This window comes from Loxodonta africana, chromosome 8 (assembly GCF_030014295.1).
Source record: "Loxodonta africana isolate mLoxAfr1 chromosome 8, mLoxAfr1.hap2, whole genome shotgun sequence".
In the NCBI taxonomy this organism is placed as follows: Eukaryota; Metazoa; Chordata; class Mammalia; order Proboscidea; family Elephantidae; genus Loxodonta; species Loxodonta africana.
In genome coordinates this window covers 122,517,799-122,537,569 of record NC_087349.1, presented here as the reverse complement: position 1 = coordinate 122,537,569, position 19,771 = coordinate 122,517,799, and the positions used below count along the sequence as shown (strand labels likewise).

At 39.0% G+C, this 19,771-nt stretch overlaps 1 protein-coding gene across 3 annotated transcripts in view; it reads right to left on the bottom strand.

Annotated features, from left to right (window-relative positions):
* The window catches only part of WAPL (WAPL cohesin release factor), a 93,586-nt gene that overhangs the window by 58,869 nt on the left and 14,946 nt on the right, over nt 1-19,771 (bottom strand). For 2 of the 3 annotated variants that reach the window (XM_003418595.4, XM_023558568.2), the window contains exons 3-4: nt 15,936-16,979; nt 12,444-12,562 (exon numbers count right to left, since the gene is read on the bottom strand). In XM_003418595.4, coding sequence (XP_003418643.1) covers nt 12,444-12,562; nt 15,936-16,979 — 1,163 coding nt within the window. The remainder of the gene's footprint in view (nt 1-12,443; nt 12,563-15,935; nt 16,980-19,771) is intronic. The other variant, XM_010598255.3, reaches the window with a different exon arrangement.

The following is a 19,771-nucleotide window of genomic DNA, read 5'->3' as shown; positions in this document are numbered from 1 at the left end:
ATGTCAAGGAGCCAGCCTGAAGGCATGTTCCCCGGCCAAAGCTAAGAAAACCTGAGTACTTAAATAAGTGATGCTGACGTTAGCCGCCAAGGCGTCAGCCCCTGACTCAGGGCAACCCCGTACACAATGTGATCAGACCATTATGATCCACAGGGTCATCACTGGCTGACTTTCAGAAATGGATCGCCAGGCCTTGATTCCAAGTCTGTCCTAGTCTGGAAGCGCCACTGAAACCTGTTCAACATCACAGCAACATGCAAGCGTTCACTGACAGGTGAATGCATTTGAGGAGCAGTGGCTGGGAACTGAACTTGGGTCTCTGGCATGGAAGGCCAGAATTCTACCACTGAACCACAGTAATAAATGATTAAATAAAACAGGAATACATGTTCGTAAGGATAGAAATGAATGAATATATAAATACATACGTACATTCTTACATACATTTAAAAAAAAAAAGCCCTTGCCCTCAAGTCAATTCAGACTCATAATGACCATGTATGACATAATAGAACTGCCCCATAGGGTTTCCCAGGAGCAGCCAGTGGGTTCAAACTGCTGACCTTTTGGTTAGCAACCAAGTTCTTAATCACTTCGCCACCAGGGCTCCAAATAACTGTAGGAGGAATGATATGATTAGAAAATCACATTTGGCAACCATCACAGTAAAAACTGATTCAAGCAAGAATCACCAATGGATGCTAAAAAACTACTGGGTCAAAGTTTGATGAGTAAACTATACACAGTCACAAAACAGCTCCGCACTAAATGCTATTAACTTAATGGCTAAGAAACCTGACAGACACCATCTTAACCAAGTAATCAAAGTGAACATCAACAGTAACATACAAATCAACGTTGTGTGCAAACAGATACAATGTAGGGAGAACACATCATGTTAAGTGGTATTTCTATCAAAAATGTGTAGCCTAAACTGAGTTATGAAGAAGCATCAGAAAGCACAAACTGAGGGACATTCTACAAAATAACTGGCTCTTAAAAAAATGAAAAGAAAAGACCAGGAAAGATGGAGCTACTGCTCCAGACTGAAGGAGAGACTTGTGACAACTGAATGTAACATGTGGTTCTGGATTAGATCGTTCGCTTTTTGTCTGGGAGATGTGAGGAGGTTGCTTAGTTGTTTTTGTACGAAGGATACTATTGGGACAACTGGTGAAATCTGAATGGGATCTGTGGATTAGACTGTATTATTACAACAATGTTAATTTCCTGGTTTTGATGGTTACACCGTGGCTATACCGGAGAGTGCTCTTGTTTTTAGAAAATACACACTAAGATATTTAGGAGTAATAAGCATCAAGTCTGCAACTCACTCCCATGTGGTGGTGTGAACACACACACACACACAAACACACCCCAACGGGGGGAGGGTTGCCCCCCAGGGATCATTTGGCAATGTCTAGAGACATATGTGGTTGTCACAACTGGGTGTCTGGGAATGCTACTGGTATCTAGTGGGTAGAGACCAAGAATGCTGCTAAACATCCTCCAATGTACAGGGCTGCCCCCACAACAAATTATTCATTCCAAAATATCAATAATGCTGATGTTGAAAAACCCTGATAAAGAAGAAAAACTCTCTTGCCACTTCAAGTCATGGACCACGTACACCTTTACCTCTTGGAAACAGGGTCTAATCAGATTAGGGAACCAATTCCAGAAAATCCAGATATAATTTGGACAACTCACCCTTAAAATTCTGTATCTCTGGAACCATTCCCAGTACCAAATTGGATGAATAACCCTCCTAAAACAACCTAAACTTTATTTTTGTGAACCAAGAATAAAATACTCTCAAATCAGGGGGACACTTCCACAGGACCATCAGCTTACACAAAGGTGTTTCTACAGTAACAGAACAACTGCTGAGAAAACATTTCCTACACCCACCTAAATATTCTCTCCCTCGCTTTTTCTCTGGGCATTTGGGGAATAACCTAAGTAAAAATTCCTTGGAGAACTGAGCTTTCCTTTTCACAGAAAACATAAATCCCAATTTCTCATATATAGAACAAATCAATCATTTCCACTATATTAATTTTTATATGACATTTAGATATATGCTTAAAACTTTGATCCCATACATGCTTCCTTTATCCCTTTATGGTCATGAAAACTCAACAGACGAAATTTCCTTTATTTCTGTTTCCCAAAGGTTCTGAGGTACCATTTACCAAACAGCTCTGGGTAGTTCTTCAGTATTCTGAAGGCAAATTGATATCCCATTTCGTACAAGTACTAGGGATTTTATACTGCTTAACTTCTTGCCGAGGGAGGAGTCTAAATTCTTTACCTAGATATTTTCATATAAGGATACACAACTTCCATGGGATCTAAAACATTTTTATTATAGTACAACACTTAAGGTCAAATTTTCATTTTTAAAGCTTACTGGTCTTCCCAAATAGTGATAGTATCTAAGGGAAGAAATTCTCATACAATCCCACTTAAAATAAAAAGATTTTGAAAACTAATTCCGTTAAGAGGTTAAAAGGGAAATTTAAAAATTTACTGAATAAGCCACTTCACAGATAAAATGTTATAACTACTGCTTTTAAGATAGGGCTTTACCCATATCACATCTTTCAAATGATTTCAATCTCACAGCTCTTTGAGTTTTATAAATTAGCAATAATATCCTTAATTTTCCTCTCAAGCTAATGACACAATCGTATGACATCAATCAACAGTAGAGGACTGCCACCTACTAGACTGCCATGACCTAATTTACTTTAGAGCAGATAGATTTCTTTATAATAAGGTCAAGTACCCCATACCATGCTGCCTTCTCTAAGCTATACTAAAAAAAATAAAACAAATAAAAAAAGATCCCAATACTAACTTCATTAACTTAAAAAGCTGAACACAAATAAATACAAATCAACAATACTGAATTGATAACAAAGATAGAAGATAAAATTCCAAGAAACTTTCGAACGTATTACTATATCGTTCATTCTCAGTGAAACGAAACCTAAGGAGAAAAAGAACATCAAAGAAATCTTAAACTCCACTCGGTATGTTTACTGTTCATAGTAATATTGGTATTATAATTTTAAAATTATTTAAGGTATGAAACCCTGGTGGCATAGTGGGTTAAGTGCTACAGCTGCTCACCAAGAAGTCAGGAGTTCAAATCTGCCAGGTGCTCCTTGGAACCTCTGTGGGGCAGTTCTACTCTGTCCTATAGGGTCACTATGAGTCGGAATCGACTCGACGGCAGTGGGTTTGGGTTTTTTGTTTTGGTAGGATAAATCAAGTAAGTACATTAGGAGCATCAGGACTTTGAGTCAAAAAATTCAAAATAAAAAGCAAAAGCTAAGTACAAAATTTTGTAATATAGATTTGAAATGAAACTATCAACATGAACTCATGATTTTTCAACACACTTCTCAACGTATTTCCTACTTCTGTACAACGGAAGGGCCTAGAAGTAATGATGCCCTAGTACCAATGAGCACACTCAACACTCAGAGATGACACCACGTCTGAAACATGGCAAGTATGAGTGTGGGTCATCTTATTGTGCAGAGAGCAAGAGAAATGCTCGAAGATGGCATAAACAGAATACAAACCATAACTAATGATGCACAAACACCGGAAAAGAAACTAAGTAACTGGGAGCTCCTAAAAATCAAACACTTATGCTCATCAAAAGACATCACTAAAAGAAAAAAAAGACAAGCTACAGACTGGCAAAAAATTTTTGGCTATGACATACCCGATCAGGGCCTAATCTCTAAAATCTACACAATACCACGAAACCTCAACCACAAAAAGACAAATAACCCAATTAAAAAATGGGCATAGGATATGAACAGGCACTTCACTAAAGAAGACATTCAGGCAGCTAACATGAGGAAATGCTCATGATCATTAGCCATTAGAGAAATGCAAATCAAAACTACAATGAGATACCATCTCACCCCAACAAGCCTAGTACTAATCCGTAAAACAGAAACTAATAAATGCTGGAGACTTTGTGAAGACACCAGAACACTTCTACACTGCTGGTGGGAAGGTAAAATGGTACAACCACTTTGGAAATCGATTTGGTGCTTCCTTAAAAAGCTAGAGATAGAAGCATCATGCAATCCCGTCATCTCAGTCCCTTGAATATACCCGAGAGAAATAAGAACCTTTACACGAACATATATATGCACACTCATGTTCATTGCAGCACTATTCACAATAACAAAAAGATGGCAACAACCTAGGTGCCCATCAACGGACAAATGGATAAACAAATTATGGCATATTCACACAATGAAATAATGTAACAATGATGAATCTGCAAACCACCTCATAACACAGATGAATCTGGAAGGCATTATGCTGAGTGAAGTCAGTCAGTTGCAAAAGGACAAATATTGTAAAACCACTATTATAAGAACTCAAGAAATGGTTTAAACACAGAAGGAAACATTCTTTGATGGTTACGAGGGTAGGGATGGAAGGAGAGGGAATTCACTAAGTAGACAATAGACAATTTGGTGAGGGAAGGACAATACACAATACAGGGGAGGTCAGCGCCACTGGACTAAACCAGAAGCTAAGAAGCTTCCTGAACAACACCAAACACTTCAAGAGACAGCGCATCAGGGACAGGGGTATGGGGACCATGGTTTCAGGAGACATCTAGGTCAACTGGCATAACAAAGCATATTAAGAAAATGTTCTGCATCCCACTTTGGTGAGTGGCATCTGGGGTCTTAAAAGCTAGCAAGCGGCCATCTAAGATGCATTAATTGGTCCCAACCCACCTGGAACAAAGAAAAATGAAGAACGCCAAAGACACAAGGAAAATATTAGCCCAAGACACAAAAGGGGCCACATGTACCAGAGACTCCATCAACCCAAGACCAGAAGAACTAGATGGTGCCTAGCTACCACCAATGATGGCCCTGACAGGGAACACAACTGAAAGGCCCTGACGGGAGAGGAGAAAAGTGGAGTGTAGAACTCAAATTCTAGAAAAAAGATCAGACTTAATGGTCTGAGACTGGAGGAACCCCAGAAGACATGGTCCTCGGACTCTCTGTTAACCCAGAACTAAAACCATCTCTGAAGACAACTCTTCAGACAAAGAACAGGCTGGACTATTAGACAGAAAACGGTACTCATGAAGCATGTGCTTCTTAGTTCAAGTAGATACATGAGATTAAATGGGCAGCTCCAGCGGGCAAGATGAGAAGGCAGAAAGGGGTAAGAGACGGTTGAATGAACACAGAAAATCCAGGACAGAAGCGGTCACATTATAGGGATAGCAACTAGGGTCACATAACATTGTGTGTGTAAATTTTTTGTATGAGAAACTAACTTGAGCTGTACAGACCAAGAGAGTCCCCAATATGGCACCATCCCTTGCGGTGACCAGCCAGCAACCTGGTGACAAGTTGATTATATTGGACCACTTCCATTATGGAAAAGGCAGCACTTTGTTCTTAACAGAATAGGTATTTACTCTGGATAAGGATTTGCCTTCCCTGCACGAAATGCTTCTGCCAAACTACCACCCATGGACTTACAAAATGCCTTATCCACCATCATGGTATTCCACAAAGCATTGCCTCAGATCAAAGGACTCACTTCACAGCAAATGAGGTGCGACAACGGGCCCGTGGTCACGGAATTCACTGGTTTTACCATGTTCCCCATCATCCTGAAGCAGCTGGTCTGACAGAATGATGAAATGGCCTTCTAAAGACACAATTACAGCACCAGCTGGGAAGCAATACTTCACAGGGTTGAGGCAATATTCTCCAGGAGACTGTACATGCTCTAAACCAGCATCCAATATGTGGTGCTATTTCCCTCATAGCCAGGATTCACGGGTCAGGAATCAAGGGGTGGAAATGGGAGTGGCATCACTATTACCCCTGGTGACCCACTTACAAGATTTCTGCTTCCTGTCCTGTGACCTTATGTTCTGTGGGTTTAGGGGTCTTAGTTCCAAAGGGAGGAATGTCCCCCCATTCTGGGCTCCTTATGCCTCTGTATCAACAGGCAAAGAAGGGAGTTACTGTACTGGCTGGTGTTACTGATCCTGATTACCAAGGGGAACTCAGATTGACAGTACATAATGGAGATAAAGAAGAGTATGTCTGGAATGCAGGAGATCCCTTAGGGTGTCTCTTAGTACCACCATGCCCTGTGATTAAAGTTAATGGAAAACTACAGCAACGCAATTCCTACATGACTACTGTCTTAGGCTGTGTTCTCTAAAGAAGCAAAACCAGTAATGTGTATAAATATATAAAGATATATACTAAGGAAACAGCTCACGTGATTGTAGGGGTTGGAACGTCCCAAGTCCTTAGATCAGGATAGAGTCCTTTCCCAATTCATGGAGCCGCAGAAGCTGGTGAACCCAAGATGAGCAGGTTGGGGAGCAGGTTGTGACATTCAAGGAATCCCCAAGGTCGGTAGCCAAGACTGCAGGGTTTCTCCTGAGTCACTTAGCTGCAGGGGCTGGCAAACCCAAGACAGGCAGTTCGGGGAGCAAGACTCTTGATCATAGGCCGTGAAGATCGGCAAATCCGAAGATGGACAGGTAAGCTGCTAGCTCAAGTCCCAAGAGCCAGAGGTCAGACAAGTGACAGTTGTTGGATCGAGAACAAGCCAACCACCTTTGCAAAGTGAGCAGGAAGGAGTAGGCGGCAGAAGGCGGAGAGATGAAGGCTGAGGGGGCAAAGAGAGGCCACAGGCCCCACCTCTGCCGGTACCACTCAGCAGATTCCCTTACGGGGGTGATCACATATCAAATTTCAACAGGAATGTGATCACGACTTTATACAACTGCCAAAACACTGAGAATCATGGCCCAGCCAAGCTGACACACAATCTTGACCATCACAACTACTAACTGTCCAGACCCTTCAGGAAGGAAGGTTTGGGTCACCCCACCATGCAAAGAACCATGACCAGCTGAGGTGCATGCTCAGGGCAAAGGAAATATGGAAGGGGTGGTAGAAGAAGGCAGTTCCAAGTACCACATATGACATGACCAGCTGCAGAAACGAGGACTGTAATTGTTGTTGAGATTTCTGCTTTGTATGTGTGCATTAAATATTTTCGTTTTCTTTATAAAATATAAGACATAAACTGGGCTAGTACATTTTTGGTTGTATGTGTGTTCACTGTATTATGTCAGGCACAAATGTGACTTTATAGTTGTCTTTATTCAGAGATTATATATGGTTTAAGATGTGTACAGGTGTCAAGCTGAAAAGGGGTGGACTGTGATGGTTAAGACTGTATGTCAATTTGGCTGGGCCGTGATTCTCAGTGTTTTGGCGGTTGTATAATGTTATGATCACTTCCCTGTTGAGAACTGGTATGTGATCACTGCCATGATGGGATCTGCTGTCCTGAATAGCCAATTAGATGAAAGGGAGTTTCCTTGGGCGTATGGCCTGCATGGAGTATAAGCGGACATTCAGGCCTGACTTGAGGGCTTTTTGCGCATGCTAGATCCTGTAGCTGGCCCCTGTTCATATGACCTCCAGTTCTGGGATCTGAGCTAACAGCTTACCTGCAGTCTTGCCTGCTGATCTTGGGATTCATCAGATCTTCACAACCTATGAGCAAAATTCCTGCTCTCTCACCTGCCAATCTTGGGTTAGCCAGCCCCTGCAGCTATGTAACTGAGAAGAAGCCTCTATCTTGACCCACAGACTTAGGATGTTCCAGCTTCTACAACCGCATGAGCCATTTCCTTGAAATAAATCTCTCTCTATATATATTCACACACTTTACTGGTTTTGCTTCTCTAAGAGAACCCAGCCTAAGGCAGTAGGCATATATGTGTACAGGAATGTATGTATGTGTACATGTATAGGTGTATGCATGTTTATGTATCTATGTTACTGTATGTACATATATTCATATACATAATAAAGCACATGGGGGCACACTTACAGATACTTCTTAGACATAACCAAACACCCTGTGGGGTTTCTGTGTCTGAACAATTAGGACTATAGTCTCCTGGGACATCTCAGTCAAATGGCATAATACAGTTCATAAAGCTATGTTCTACATCCTAGTTTGATGAGTAATGTCTGGGGTCTTAAAAGCTTGCAAGTGGCCATCTAAGATATGACTATTGGCCTCTACTTGTCTGAAGCAAAAGAGAAAGAAGGAAACCCAAAGACTCAAAGAAACTAGTCTACAGGACAAATAATCTACACAAACCATAGACTCAGCCACCCTGAGACCAGAAGAACTAGATGGTGCCCGGTCATTACTACCAACCATTCTAATTAGGACCATTCCAATAGAATGGGTGAAAAATGTGGACTAGAACTTCAAATCCTTAAAAAAAAAAAAAAAAAAAAACAAAGAACAGCAGACCTACTGGACTGGTTGAGACTGGAGGACTCCCCAGATCATTGCCTGAGATACTCTTCAAACCCTGAACCAAAATGAACCCCTAAGGTCACCTTGTAGCTATTAACAAATTGGCTGACAAAACAATGCATATCACCCACAAGTACTTTGCTCCTTTTAAAAATCACCTATATGAGACCAAATGGTCAACAATTACTTTAGAAACAAAGATTAGAACATAAGGGGACAGGAAAACTAAATTAATGGAAACAGAACAACCAGAATGGAAATAATGAGAATGTTCATGCTTTGTGAAGAATATAACCAATGTCACTGAACAACCTGTGAAGAAATCATTGAATGAGAACCTAAACTGCTGTGCAAACCTTCACTGAAATCACAATAAAAATTTATTTAAAAAATTTTAAAGGGAAAAAAAGTACCTTTATTTTGGAGACAGACGGTGATCACAACCTTAACTAAATGACTGAACAATGTTAAGTGTGGAATAACGAGATGTTACATAGCTCCTAATGTGAAGCAATAAGTAGTACGCAATGTCACCTTTGATGTAATCTTGCCAAAAACTGCTTAACCTCAATCTATTCAAGCTTCTAAGGAGCTTGAGTGGCACAAGCATTTTGCACACAACTGCTTACCTAAAGGTTGAAGATTCTAACCCACCCAGCAACTCTGTAGAGCAAAGGCCTGGCCAACTGTTTCCATAAAGATTACAGGCAAGCAAACCCTATGAAGCAGTTCTACTCTGGGTCACCATGAGTCAGAATCAGTCTGGAGGCAAATCAGCAACAATCAACAACCAAGCTTCTAATCCTAACTTCCAGTGACCTTTGACACTATAATACTTTAACACAGTAGAGCAGCAAGTTAAATGAAACCATGAGGAAACAATCAGATTAAGTTCTGAAGGTGGAACATTCTACAAAACCAATATCCTAGACTCTAAAAAAAAAAAAAAAACCAGCACCATAGGGAATTTCAGAAAGATGAAAGGACTGTTTGGGACTAAAAAGATACAACGATAACAATAATAACACAATCGCATAAGATAAAAATTACTTCAAGAAACTTTTGAACACATTACTTATGCCACACAGGCTCCTTAGAAGCTTGATTAGATTCAGGTTCAACATTTATGGTTTGGGATAAAAACAGTTCCAAAAAAACATCTGGGGTTCAGAGGACATCTAGGTCAATTTGCATAACAAAGTTTATTAAGAAAATGTTCTGCCTCCCACTTTGGTGAGCAGTTCTGGGGTCTTAAAAGCTAGCAAACTGCCGTCTAAGATGCATCAATTGGTCCCAACCCATCCGGAGCAAAGAAGAATGAAGAATACCAAAGACGCAAGGAAAATATTAGCCCATGAGACAAAGGGGGCCCTAAAACCAGAGACTCCATCAGCCCAAGACCAGAAGAACTATACGGTGCCCAGCTACCACCAATGATGGCCCACACAGGGAACACAACAGAGAGTCCCTGACAGAGCAGGAGAAAAGAGAGGCACAGAACTCAAATTCTAGTAAAGAGACCAGACAATGTTCTGACTGAGACTGGAGGAACCCCAGAAGACATGGTCCTCGGACTTTCTGTTATCCCAGAACTAAAACCATTCTCAAAGCCAACTCTTCAGACAAAGAACAGACTGGACTATGAGGCATAAAATGATATTCATGGAGAGTGTGCTTCTTAGTTCAAGTACATACATGAGACTAAATGGGCAGCTCCTGACTGGAGGCGAGATGAGAAGGCAGAAAAGGACAGGAGTTGGTTGAATGGACATGGGAAATTCAGGGTATAAAGGAAGAATGTACAGTCACATTATAGGGATAGCAACCAGGGTCATACAGCAATGTGTGTATAAATTTTTGTATGAGAAACTAACTGGAGCTGTAAACTTTCACCAAAAGCACAATTTTAAAAAAATGGGGGGGGGGGGAAGAACTGGGAAAATTGAATATGGACTGGACATTAGATTACATCAAAGAACTACTATTAATTATTATAATCATATAACCACACAGATACAAGATTATCCTTTTTCTTACGAAATGCATGCAATCCACAAAATAAGAGCAAATACAGATGTTTATGTCTGTATATACACACACGTACATGTATGTAAGTGTATATGTGTATATATATACAGAGTGGGAGAGACAGACCCCAAATGCGTGCATTTATGGCAAAATATTAACTGTTGAATCAATCTATTGGAGGGGTATGAGTACTCACTGTACTGCTCTTTCACATTTTCTGTATATTTGAATCATAGTAAAAAGATGGGAAGGGAAAGAAACTATAAATCAGAAGTTCTCAAGTGTGGTTGGTGGGTATCTCAGGATCCAGAAGACTTTTTCAGGGTATCTACTAGCCCCAAATAATTTTCGTAAGACGTTATTTGCCTTTTTTCACTCTGCTGACGTTTGCACAGATGATGCAAAGGCAATGGTGCGCAAAACCGTTATGGCATGAATCAAGGTAGTGGCTCCAAAACGCACAAGTAGTTGTATTCTTCACTGCCGTACACTTGCAGTTAAAAAATAAATAGAAAAAAACACTAGCTGTTTGAATTGCGAGCTGAACTAGCCACTTTTCTCTGAAACACATCCCACTCCTACTTGAGATACTGACAAATTATACTTATTCAGATTGGGACACGTGGCGGACACTTTCTTGAAAACGAAATGAACAAAGCAAGCCTGTTCTCCTTGAAATATCTGTTGCCAACAGAAAAATGTGCGCCTTCAAGCAAAAATTGAAATTTTCTATCTATTGTTAATATTTAAACACTTTTGTGATGAGTTTGTGGGTAATATTAATGTGATTTTGTTGATATTCTATAATGAAATGTGCCACCATTTGAAAGATTTGCACAATTCGTGAACTATTACTTTCTAAATGACCAAACGTATGATGTTACAAAGCATGCACTGTAAAAAGATTCAACCACAACTGTAAAAGAGACCAACAGATGTTAATGTAACAGTAATGGTTTACTGGTATGGTTTTAGATCCCAATTTGCAACTCATCTTTAAGAAGCTCGCACTTAAGTTTTGGTGCAGAATCAGAGAAGAATGTCCACAATTACCCGAAAAGATTAATTTATAATACAACTACAGTACATATCTGTACGAGGCTGAATTTTCTTCACGTTATTTCACCCAACACAACATAGTGAAACACTGAATGCAGAGCAGTTATGAGAATTCAGCTTTTATTAAGCCAGGCACTAAAGAGATTTGCAAGGTATATAAAATGATGTTAATCTTCTAATTTTTTTGTCTTAGAAAATAATGTTTCATAAAAATGTTTTATTAACAAAAATGGATTTTTTTTTAATTACTGATAAATTCTCTTTAAAATGTGTTTTAATTTCTAACGTGATAAACAGATATAATCTACTTTAACAAAAGCATTTTGAGACCCTCAACAATTTTTTTTAAGAGTGTCAAGTGATTCTGAGACCAAAAATGTGAAAGCAGCTGCTCTGGAAATCAACACATGCCACACACCGTTTTATATAAACCAGAAACCTCACCTAAGCACCAGTGACTGAAGCCACTACACGACGTTACCTCGCCCCGGAACAAGTTAGCTCTGTCAGCATTAAACAAGACATGGGGTGGAGGGGAGGGGCATCTGAGCACGTAAAATCGTAGCAAAATACTTTGAAAAGATTCCCAATGGACTCTTTACAGAGGTAAATGAAGAATAAAAACAAGTAAGGCCACAAAAATTGGACAAACTCATTCTTTAGTTGCTTAAAAGTAATTCAACCTCCAAAAATAAAAGGTGTTGCCAACCTTTAACTACAATTTTCAATAACAAAACTGTATCTTAACATTATAACAAGTAATTTAAGTAGATGAATTAATTTTTTACAAAAAGATAAGCTCAGGCAAATTAATCTCAAAGTCTATGGTGGAACATATTAAAATGACTGAGGTACATCCTTTGAAAGACATTTAATTGCCATGGTATTTGTTAGTAACTTTCAAATAAAAAATTAGTTAAGAGTTGGGACCTCCAATAATAATTAATAAAAATCACCGGTAGCGCTTTACTTACCCGTTTGGGGCCGCTAAAAATCTTTCTGGTATTTTCCTTTGATTTATCTCCTTGTTTATTTGTGGGCTTCTTCACACTTTCAGGCACACCAGTCAAGTCCTCTGTAAAATCCAAGTTTTCTGAAATGGTAATCAAAACTAGCTAGCATTCTAACATTTCAAATGATCTACCAGATAACCTGTGAAGGTTTCTTTGCATATTGAGGGGAGAACAGACTAAATAAAGGAATAAAAGTACCACACATAGCTGACAAAATACTCCCAATGACATTAAGTCTAATTCTCTCATTCTCTCCCCCTGCTTGTCTCCTCTAAATGAAATCATAAACCTGGTTGCTGTGTATCTATAATACTTTGCGTAAGGTGGAAAAATCAAAACTTTCCTACTAATTTCTGTTCTTCATAGCTCATAGAGCTACTGGCTATCTGTAGGACACTAACACTAGTTCAAAAACACACATGCACACACTGATAGAAAATATCTGGCGGGATCCACCTTTAACACTTTTCTACAATTTAAGTCCACTGAATTTAAGCCTTCGAAGAATGCCTGCTTACAAATTTACGAAGAGTTCAGTAAGACGACATTTAAAAAAATCAAAAAAATGGGATACCTTTCCTTAGCAAAGTATATTAAATGACCCAGTACAACCTAAATGACCTAGTACAACATAGCGCAGTAATTTGTAGGTCTTCACACAAAACTAACCAAAGATCAGATTATTCCTCTAATGGTTATAAATATTTATTTTCTAACCTAAAGAAAAATTGAGCGGCTTTTCTCTATCCCAACCTTTAAAAATGTTTTGCACATGATATAATAAAAAAGTAGATCTTGAGGTGAAGAGGAAAGACAGGTCTTCAGGTTTCCTAGGTTCCTAAGTTGGCTGAAGTCTCCAGAAAAAAAGACTAACCTTTTGCACACCTCTACGCTTATCTCTACACCCGGAAAATGTGCCTGTTAAGAACGATATCCTACATTAGAGGGCAGTGAGTTTATGTCAATGGGGAGGAACAACTCAGAAAAGGGTGAGAGTAGTTGCATAACTCGAAGAACGCAATCAATGTCACTGAATCGTATACGTAGAAACTTGAATTGGTATACATTTTTGCTCTGTATATTCCCAACAACAAGAACATAAATTATTTTTTTAAATGTTTCGCAAATTATATGAAGACTCAAACTCCAATTTTGAGTATTACAACCACGTGGTCTCTAATTTTTACATGTTATTTGGTATCAGGAAACCCTGGTGAAGTAGTGGTTAAGTGCTACGGCTGCTAACCAAGAGGTCGGCAGTTCAAATCCACCAGGCGCTCCTTGGAAACTCTAGGGGCAGTTCTACTCTGTCCTATAGGGTCGCTATGAGTCGGAATCGACTCGATGGCAGTAGGTTTGGTTTGGTTTTATTTGGTATCAACTTCAAGTTTTTTAAAAGGGAGCTGAAGGATTTTGTAAGAAGTTTGAACCCACCCAGCAGCTCCATAGGAGAAAGACCTTGCAATCTGCTCCTGTAAAGATTACAGCCTAAGAAAATTCTATTGAACAATTATACTACGTCATTTGGGGTCACTATCTAAGTCGAAAGTAGACTCGATGGCACCCAACAACACTTTCATGGGTTCACTAGGTGGCACAAATGGTTAAGTACTCAATTACTAGCGGAAAAGTTGGCAGTTCAAACCCACCCAGAGGCGTCTCAGAAGACAGGCCTGACGATCTGTTTCCAAAAGGTCACAGGCTTGAAAATCCTGTAAGCAGTTCTACTCTGCACACGTGGGGTCACCATGAGTCAGAGTCGACTGGACAGCAACTAACAACAATTTCACATTTTAAACCTTAAAAAGTTATATTACTCCAAGATGTAAATTTCAGCCACAGACTTTCAACTGCAGATTAGGATAACTTACTTCAAGGTTAGCACAAGTGCTGTTAAGTAAACTGCAGCAGGACAGGAGCCAGGTATGGTATAGTGTTACCCATCACCCTGGAGAAAGCAACTATATAGCTGTTCTGGCCAGCCAGAACTTAGAGGTGACTAGCAAGGCTGCTACAGACTTTAGTCCCCAGGAGGGATTTGAGGAAACACTGGATGAATTCTGACAATATCCTTAATTTTTTTTTTTTGGTGGGGGGGGCCCGCGGTATGCCCTAGGGACTTGTGTGTCATCGAGTAGTTTCCGACTCACAGCAATGCTATAGTCCAGAGTAGAACTGCCCCGAAGGGTTTCCTAGGCCGTAATCTTTAAGGGAGCAAACCACCTGGTCTTCTCTTCTGCAGAACTACTGGTTGGTTCGTTTAGCAGTGAAGCACTTAAGCATTGCACCACCAAGGCTCTTTCCCTTGGGACTACTCCTATATAATTCTAGTTTTGAAGATAAGATTAATTTTAACCTAGCAAAACTATGAGTAGGCCAAATAAAGCAAGCCGATAGGTAGACTCAAGTATGACTTATACTATACCAAGAATCTATGTTTAAAAATACTACTATAATTCTAACTCACCATGATGACACTTTTCCTTCCACATTAACAGGACAAGTTATATTGAATAACCGATAAAGATGAATGGAGGCTTCCCCATATTCTTGATCATGCAGTAGTCAACCCACTTCATAAAGCCCTAGTCAGGTAATAATTACAGCACAGCTAACCTATTCTGTTTGTCTTTCTCAGTGGAGACTATGAACTCCTTGAGGGTCTCTTAAGTCATTCCTGGTTCTACTACCTTAAAAGTTAAATTAAATTTTAACTGTTAGGAGTGAATGAATACTTAACTGGTACTTTTTAATTTTATTGAGTCAATTTAAGGGGGTTTGAGAATTTCTAAAATCTTTATTAGCTGATTAGTTTTGAGCCAACTACAAAGGATTTTTATTCATTTTAATTTTTTATTACAGCTGATTTTGTTACCTAATGTAGCTACATTCTATAAAGTCCCAGCAAACAGTGCACGAGTGAATATCCAACCTGCTGGTTCGACCTCAGCTGGGAATTTTTGGCCACTCTGCACATGCCTCTGAATGAGCGTGAAAGTGCTGCGAGTATCTTCAGCAAACAGGCAGAACATGGAATCTGCAAGTAATGAGGGCTGACTGTGTCTCTCCCTTTCAGAACCTTTTAATAACAACTGGTTCTAAATGTCCAAAATCTATCCTTATGTCTACATTGCATTTGGATTTTCAAAGCTGAAAAGTCAAGATGTTTGGTAACCCTGACTCCGTATTTGCACACTTTAAAATTCTCAAGTGCTAACAGAAGAATTAAAAAACAAATATGAAAAGACTCCTCAATCTACAAATCGGTTCCTTACAACTTGAGACCTAATCATTAACATTTAAAAGGCCATACCTTTAGTTCTAAACAGGTATTTCTATTAAAAGTTAAATGTAACAGGCTAAAATTGAGTTTCTAAGCGGCAACTAGGCAGCTGTTGATTTAAGCCTGAAAAAACACACCTACTTACTGTAATAAAAAAAATACAAGTTTACCTGCATTATTGGTATTAGACTGACTGTCCTGGGAATTATCACTGCTTTCTGGGGGAGGTTGAGAAGAGGGTGATGGAGCTGTTTTAGTTCTTTTTTTGCTTGTCTTTCTTTCCACTTGACAGTCATCATCATCATCATCTTCACTTTCACTGAGATCATCAAAGCCAAAATACTTAATTTTGTAATTGGAACTTCCAGAACCTCCTTCATCACCTCCTGTCTCATCATGATCTTCAAAACCAAAAAACTCAAGTTTAACATCCTTTTTGGATTTAGTATTACTAGGTCGAAATCTAGTAGTGGTCTTAGAAGTCGCAATATCTGCCTTTTTTCTTAAACGGCCAGCTTCTCCCAAATCTGCAGGAGTTGATGCAGTGAATTCATCCATGCTTCGTTCCATGGTATCCTGTATGGTGACATTACAAACTGACAAGCAAGACGGATGGAGAACGGTGTAATCTCTAGTCCGTCCAACAGTCCCTCTAAAGCTGGTCCCACAACTTACACCACCTTTCTTTGCCTGATTCAGGCCATCTTTACTTGATTCACTGTTTGCTTTGGCTAAGGCCTGACTAGTGCCATCCATTAGCTTATCAAAATTGGATGCTCCTTGTGAAGATTTTGCTTTATTGGCCCTACAGTACGTCCTACAGTTACTTGGCCTAAGAACACTTTGCATAATGTCTTCCTCAACGGCTTCATTGAGATTTTCCAACCTCTTTTTAAAATCCTCATCTTTCATCTCCAAAAGAGGATCACTATCCAAACTTAATATACAATCTTCTGATCTGATATCTTCAAAATCATTATCCCATTCATACAAACCAGTTCTTACAGATCCCTTAATTGGAGATATTTCTGATGGAGATTCTGACCTTTTCCCAACCTGGGAATTCCAAGTATCATTTGTTTCCTTGATTTCATCAGCTTTGCATTCAGAGGTCACTGTAGTTTCCGCACTGGGTTTCTTACTACTGTCTTCAGCATTTTTATAAATATGGTGAATGTTCTTTTCATGTTCTTCACTAAAATTCTCCACTTTACCTACGAAAATGAAAAATATTTACGTCAAAGAATAAAAGCATGAATAAAATCAGTTTCAAAGTTAACTAACTAGGCTATCTGGCTAATAACATAAAATATATTTCAAAATCTTGAAATAATTGCAGTAATCTTAAATTGTGAATAAATCAATGCTTATATCTGACATTGCCCCCACTCCAACATGTAACTCTCATGTCTTCTAGTGACAACGCTTCCCCAGGCATCCAAATCCTTTAAAGTTGTTGCCTTAAACTTCTCCCAAGAGATTTCAGCACCGTGAAGGAACTGAATCAATTCAGAGTGACATGTAAACAACTCTGTTACAACTTCTCAGGGGCACAGGTTTTTCACATAAAGAGGCCTAAATTAAAAATTATTTCGCAGACCCTAAACCAGTAAAGGTGCTCTGGTGGTGGTGTGTTGGTTAAGCACTTGGCTGCTAATCAGACACAAGGTCTGCAATTCAAACCTAGCAGCTACTCCACAAGAGAAAAGATTTGACAGTCCACTTCTGTAAAGATTTACAGCCTTGGAAACCCTATGGGGCAGTTGTACTCTGTCCTACAAGGTCACTATCAGTTGGAATTGACTCTATGGCAATGTTTTTTTAAAGCAGTATAACAAATAGAAACATTCAGGCAGTGTCCACATTTATCTGGGATAGGGCTGCCCAATAAGGCATGCCAGCTTTGTCTAGCACAGACCTGTCCCCATGGACAGGTTTCTCTAGCTATTTTTGCTTTCCTTTCTTCTAATCCCAAAAGCCATATGCAACTGCAAAGAATTTTTAATGGTGGCTGTAGTGCCTAAGGTTAAATGGCTACAGTGGATGTGCCTATGAGCCAATAGTAAGCCTTAAACTGCCTATTTGTTTTGTACGTGGGGAGTTCATTTTTGTTGTCTTAAACTTTTATCCTCAAAAACACTTCAAAAATCTTTTCAAATGTGATTTTGTTGATACTCTATAATGAAATGTGCCACCATTTGAAATATTTGCATAATTCACGAACCACTATCTTCTAAATGACCAAATTATGATGTTACAAAGCATGCATGGTAAAAAGATTCATTCAAAGTATGAAAGAGACCAACAGATTTTAATGTAACAGCAATGTAACAGGTTCACTGCTATGGTTTTAGAATCCACAGAAGAGAAAAGGGAATATGATTCAAACTAGTATTATGATTAATCACCCCTGCACTTATTGGCAGAAAACACCCCGATGCCAAGCAATAAAATTACAAAAAGTTGTACCTATATTTAAGAAAAACATATATAACTTTCAATTATCAGATACAGGTGAAAGATATGGTTTACAAAGATTCGCTGTAAAAACTTTAACGCTACTCAATAGGTTTAAATATAATCTAAGTTAAATTTGTATTTACTTAACTTTAGAAAGCATTTAATACATAAACAAGGGATTAAAAAAAAACCTGTTGCCATCAAGAAAGATTCTGACTCTTACCGACCCTACAGAACAGAGCAGAACTGCCCTGTGTGGTTCCCAAAGAGCAGCTGGTGGATTCAAACCGCCAACCTCTTGGTTAGCAGCAGAGCTCTTAACCACCATGCCACTCAGGCCCCAAACAAGGGATATCTTTTTTATTTTTAGTGATTTTCCAAACATTAGTTCTCATGATCTCTGCAATGCTAATCACTAATCGTAAGACACTGAAAAGCTAAAGATTAAAAGCTAACTCTGATATTTGACAACTTAAACGGGATAGAAACAAAGTCAAGTCTAAAACCAAATCTGAGGAAAAGATACCAATGCTTTCATAACAAGTGGAAACAGCACTGGCAGCTGACCCTAGGCATGTGTCGCCCTGGTTAACTAGCTCTGTAGATCTCAGGTAAAACCCCTAACTTCTGGGGTCTAACTTCTGAAAGTATTCCTGACAGCTTCAACTTCCTCACCTCTTCAATGGGGAAGACACCAACAAAGTCTACTGAAGGAATTATTGAAAATAAATGACTACAGAAACGTTTAATAAATGCTTGGTAAGCTTAGCTACGTAAAATCTATAAGAGGTAATAAAAAATAAAAGTCTGTAAAACACCATTAAATGTTATATACTACACCATTTCTTACAGTTGTACAGCATTCCACTGTCTTCATACAACAATTTAATTAGGCTGTTTCTAATTGTTTTATGATCATTCTCCTGATCAAAAAAAAAAAAAAAAGAGTATGACAATAAACTTTATCTCACCACCCCCAAAAACCATCAAGTCGATTCTGACTCACAGCAGCTCTATACAGTCTTAATAAACTTTATTGCCCATGTTTAAAAAATTACATCAGGTTTTACTTAAATTGCCCTCATTTCCCCTAAAATCTGAGTGAGAGTGTACTATGTTGTGTTTGCGTTTTGGCCTAAAGGGATAATACTTTGAGTTACTGTTCACATCAATAGGCTGCCTTTCATATGATAATAAGGGTCGAACTTTGTTGTCAGCTTATCTTGTAAATTTGTTTCAAACGGAAATAGTAATAAAGTGCTCTACGGAAAGAAGCTGTGTCATATGCTATGCGTATGGCAGGAAGACCCTTATAACGTGCAATGACATAGTAGCTGCACCAATGGGCTCAAACAGCAATGATGGCGCGGGACTGGGCAGCATTTCCTTCTGTTATACATAGGGTCATAGGGTCACTATGAATTGGAACTGACTCGCCAGCATCTAATCACATAGAAGTTTTCTCACTAAAGGAACTGTATCATCAGCAAACATAATCTATCCATTTATTCAACTACGTAGCATAAACTACAGATTCATTACTATT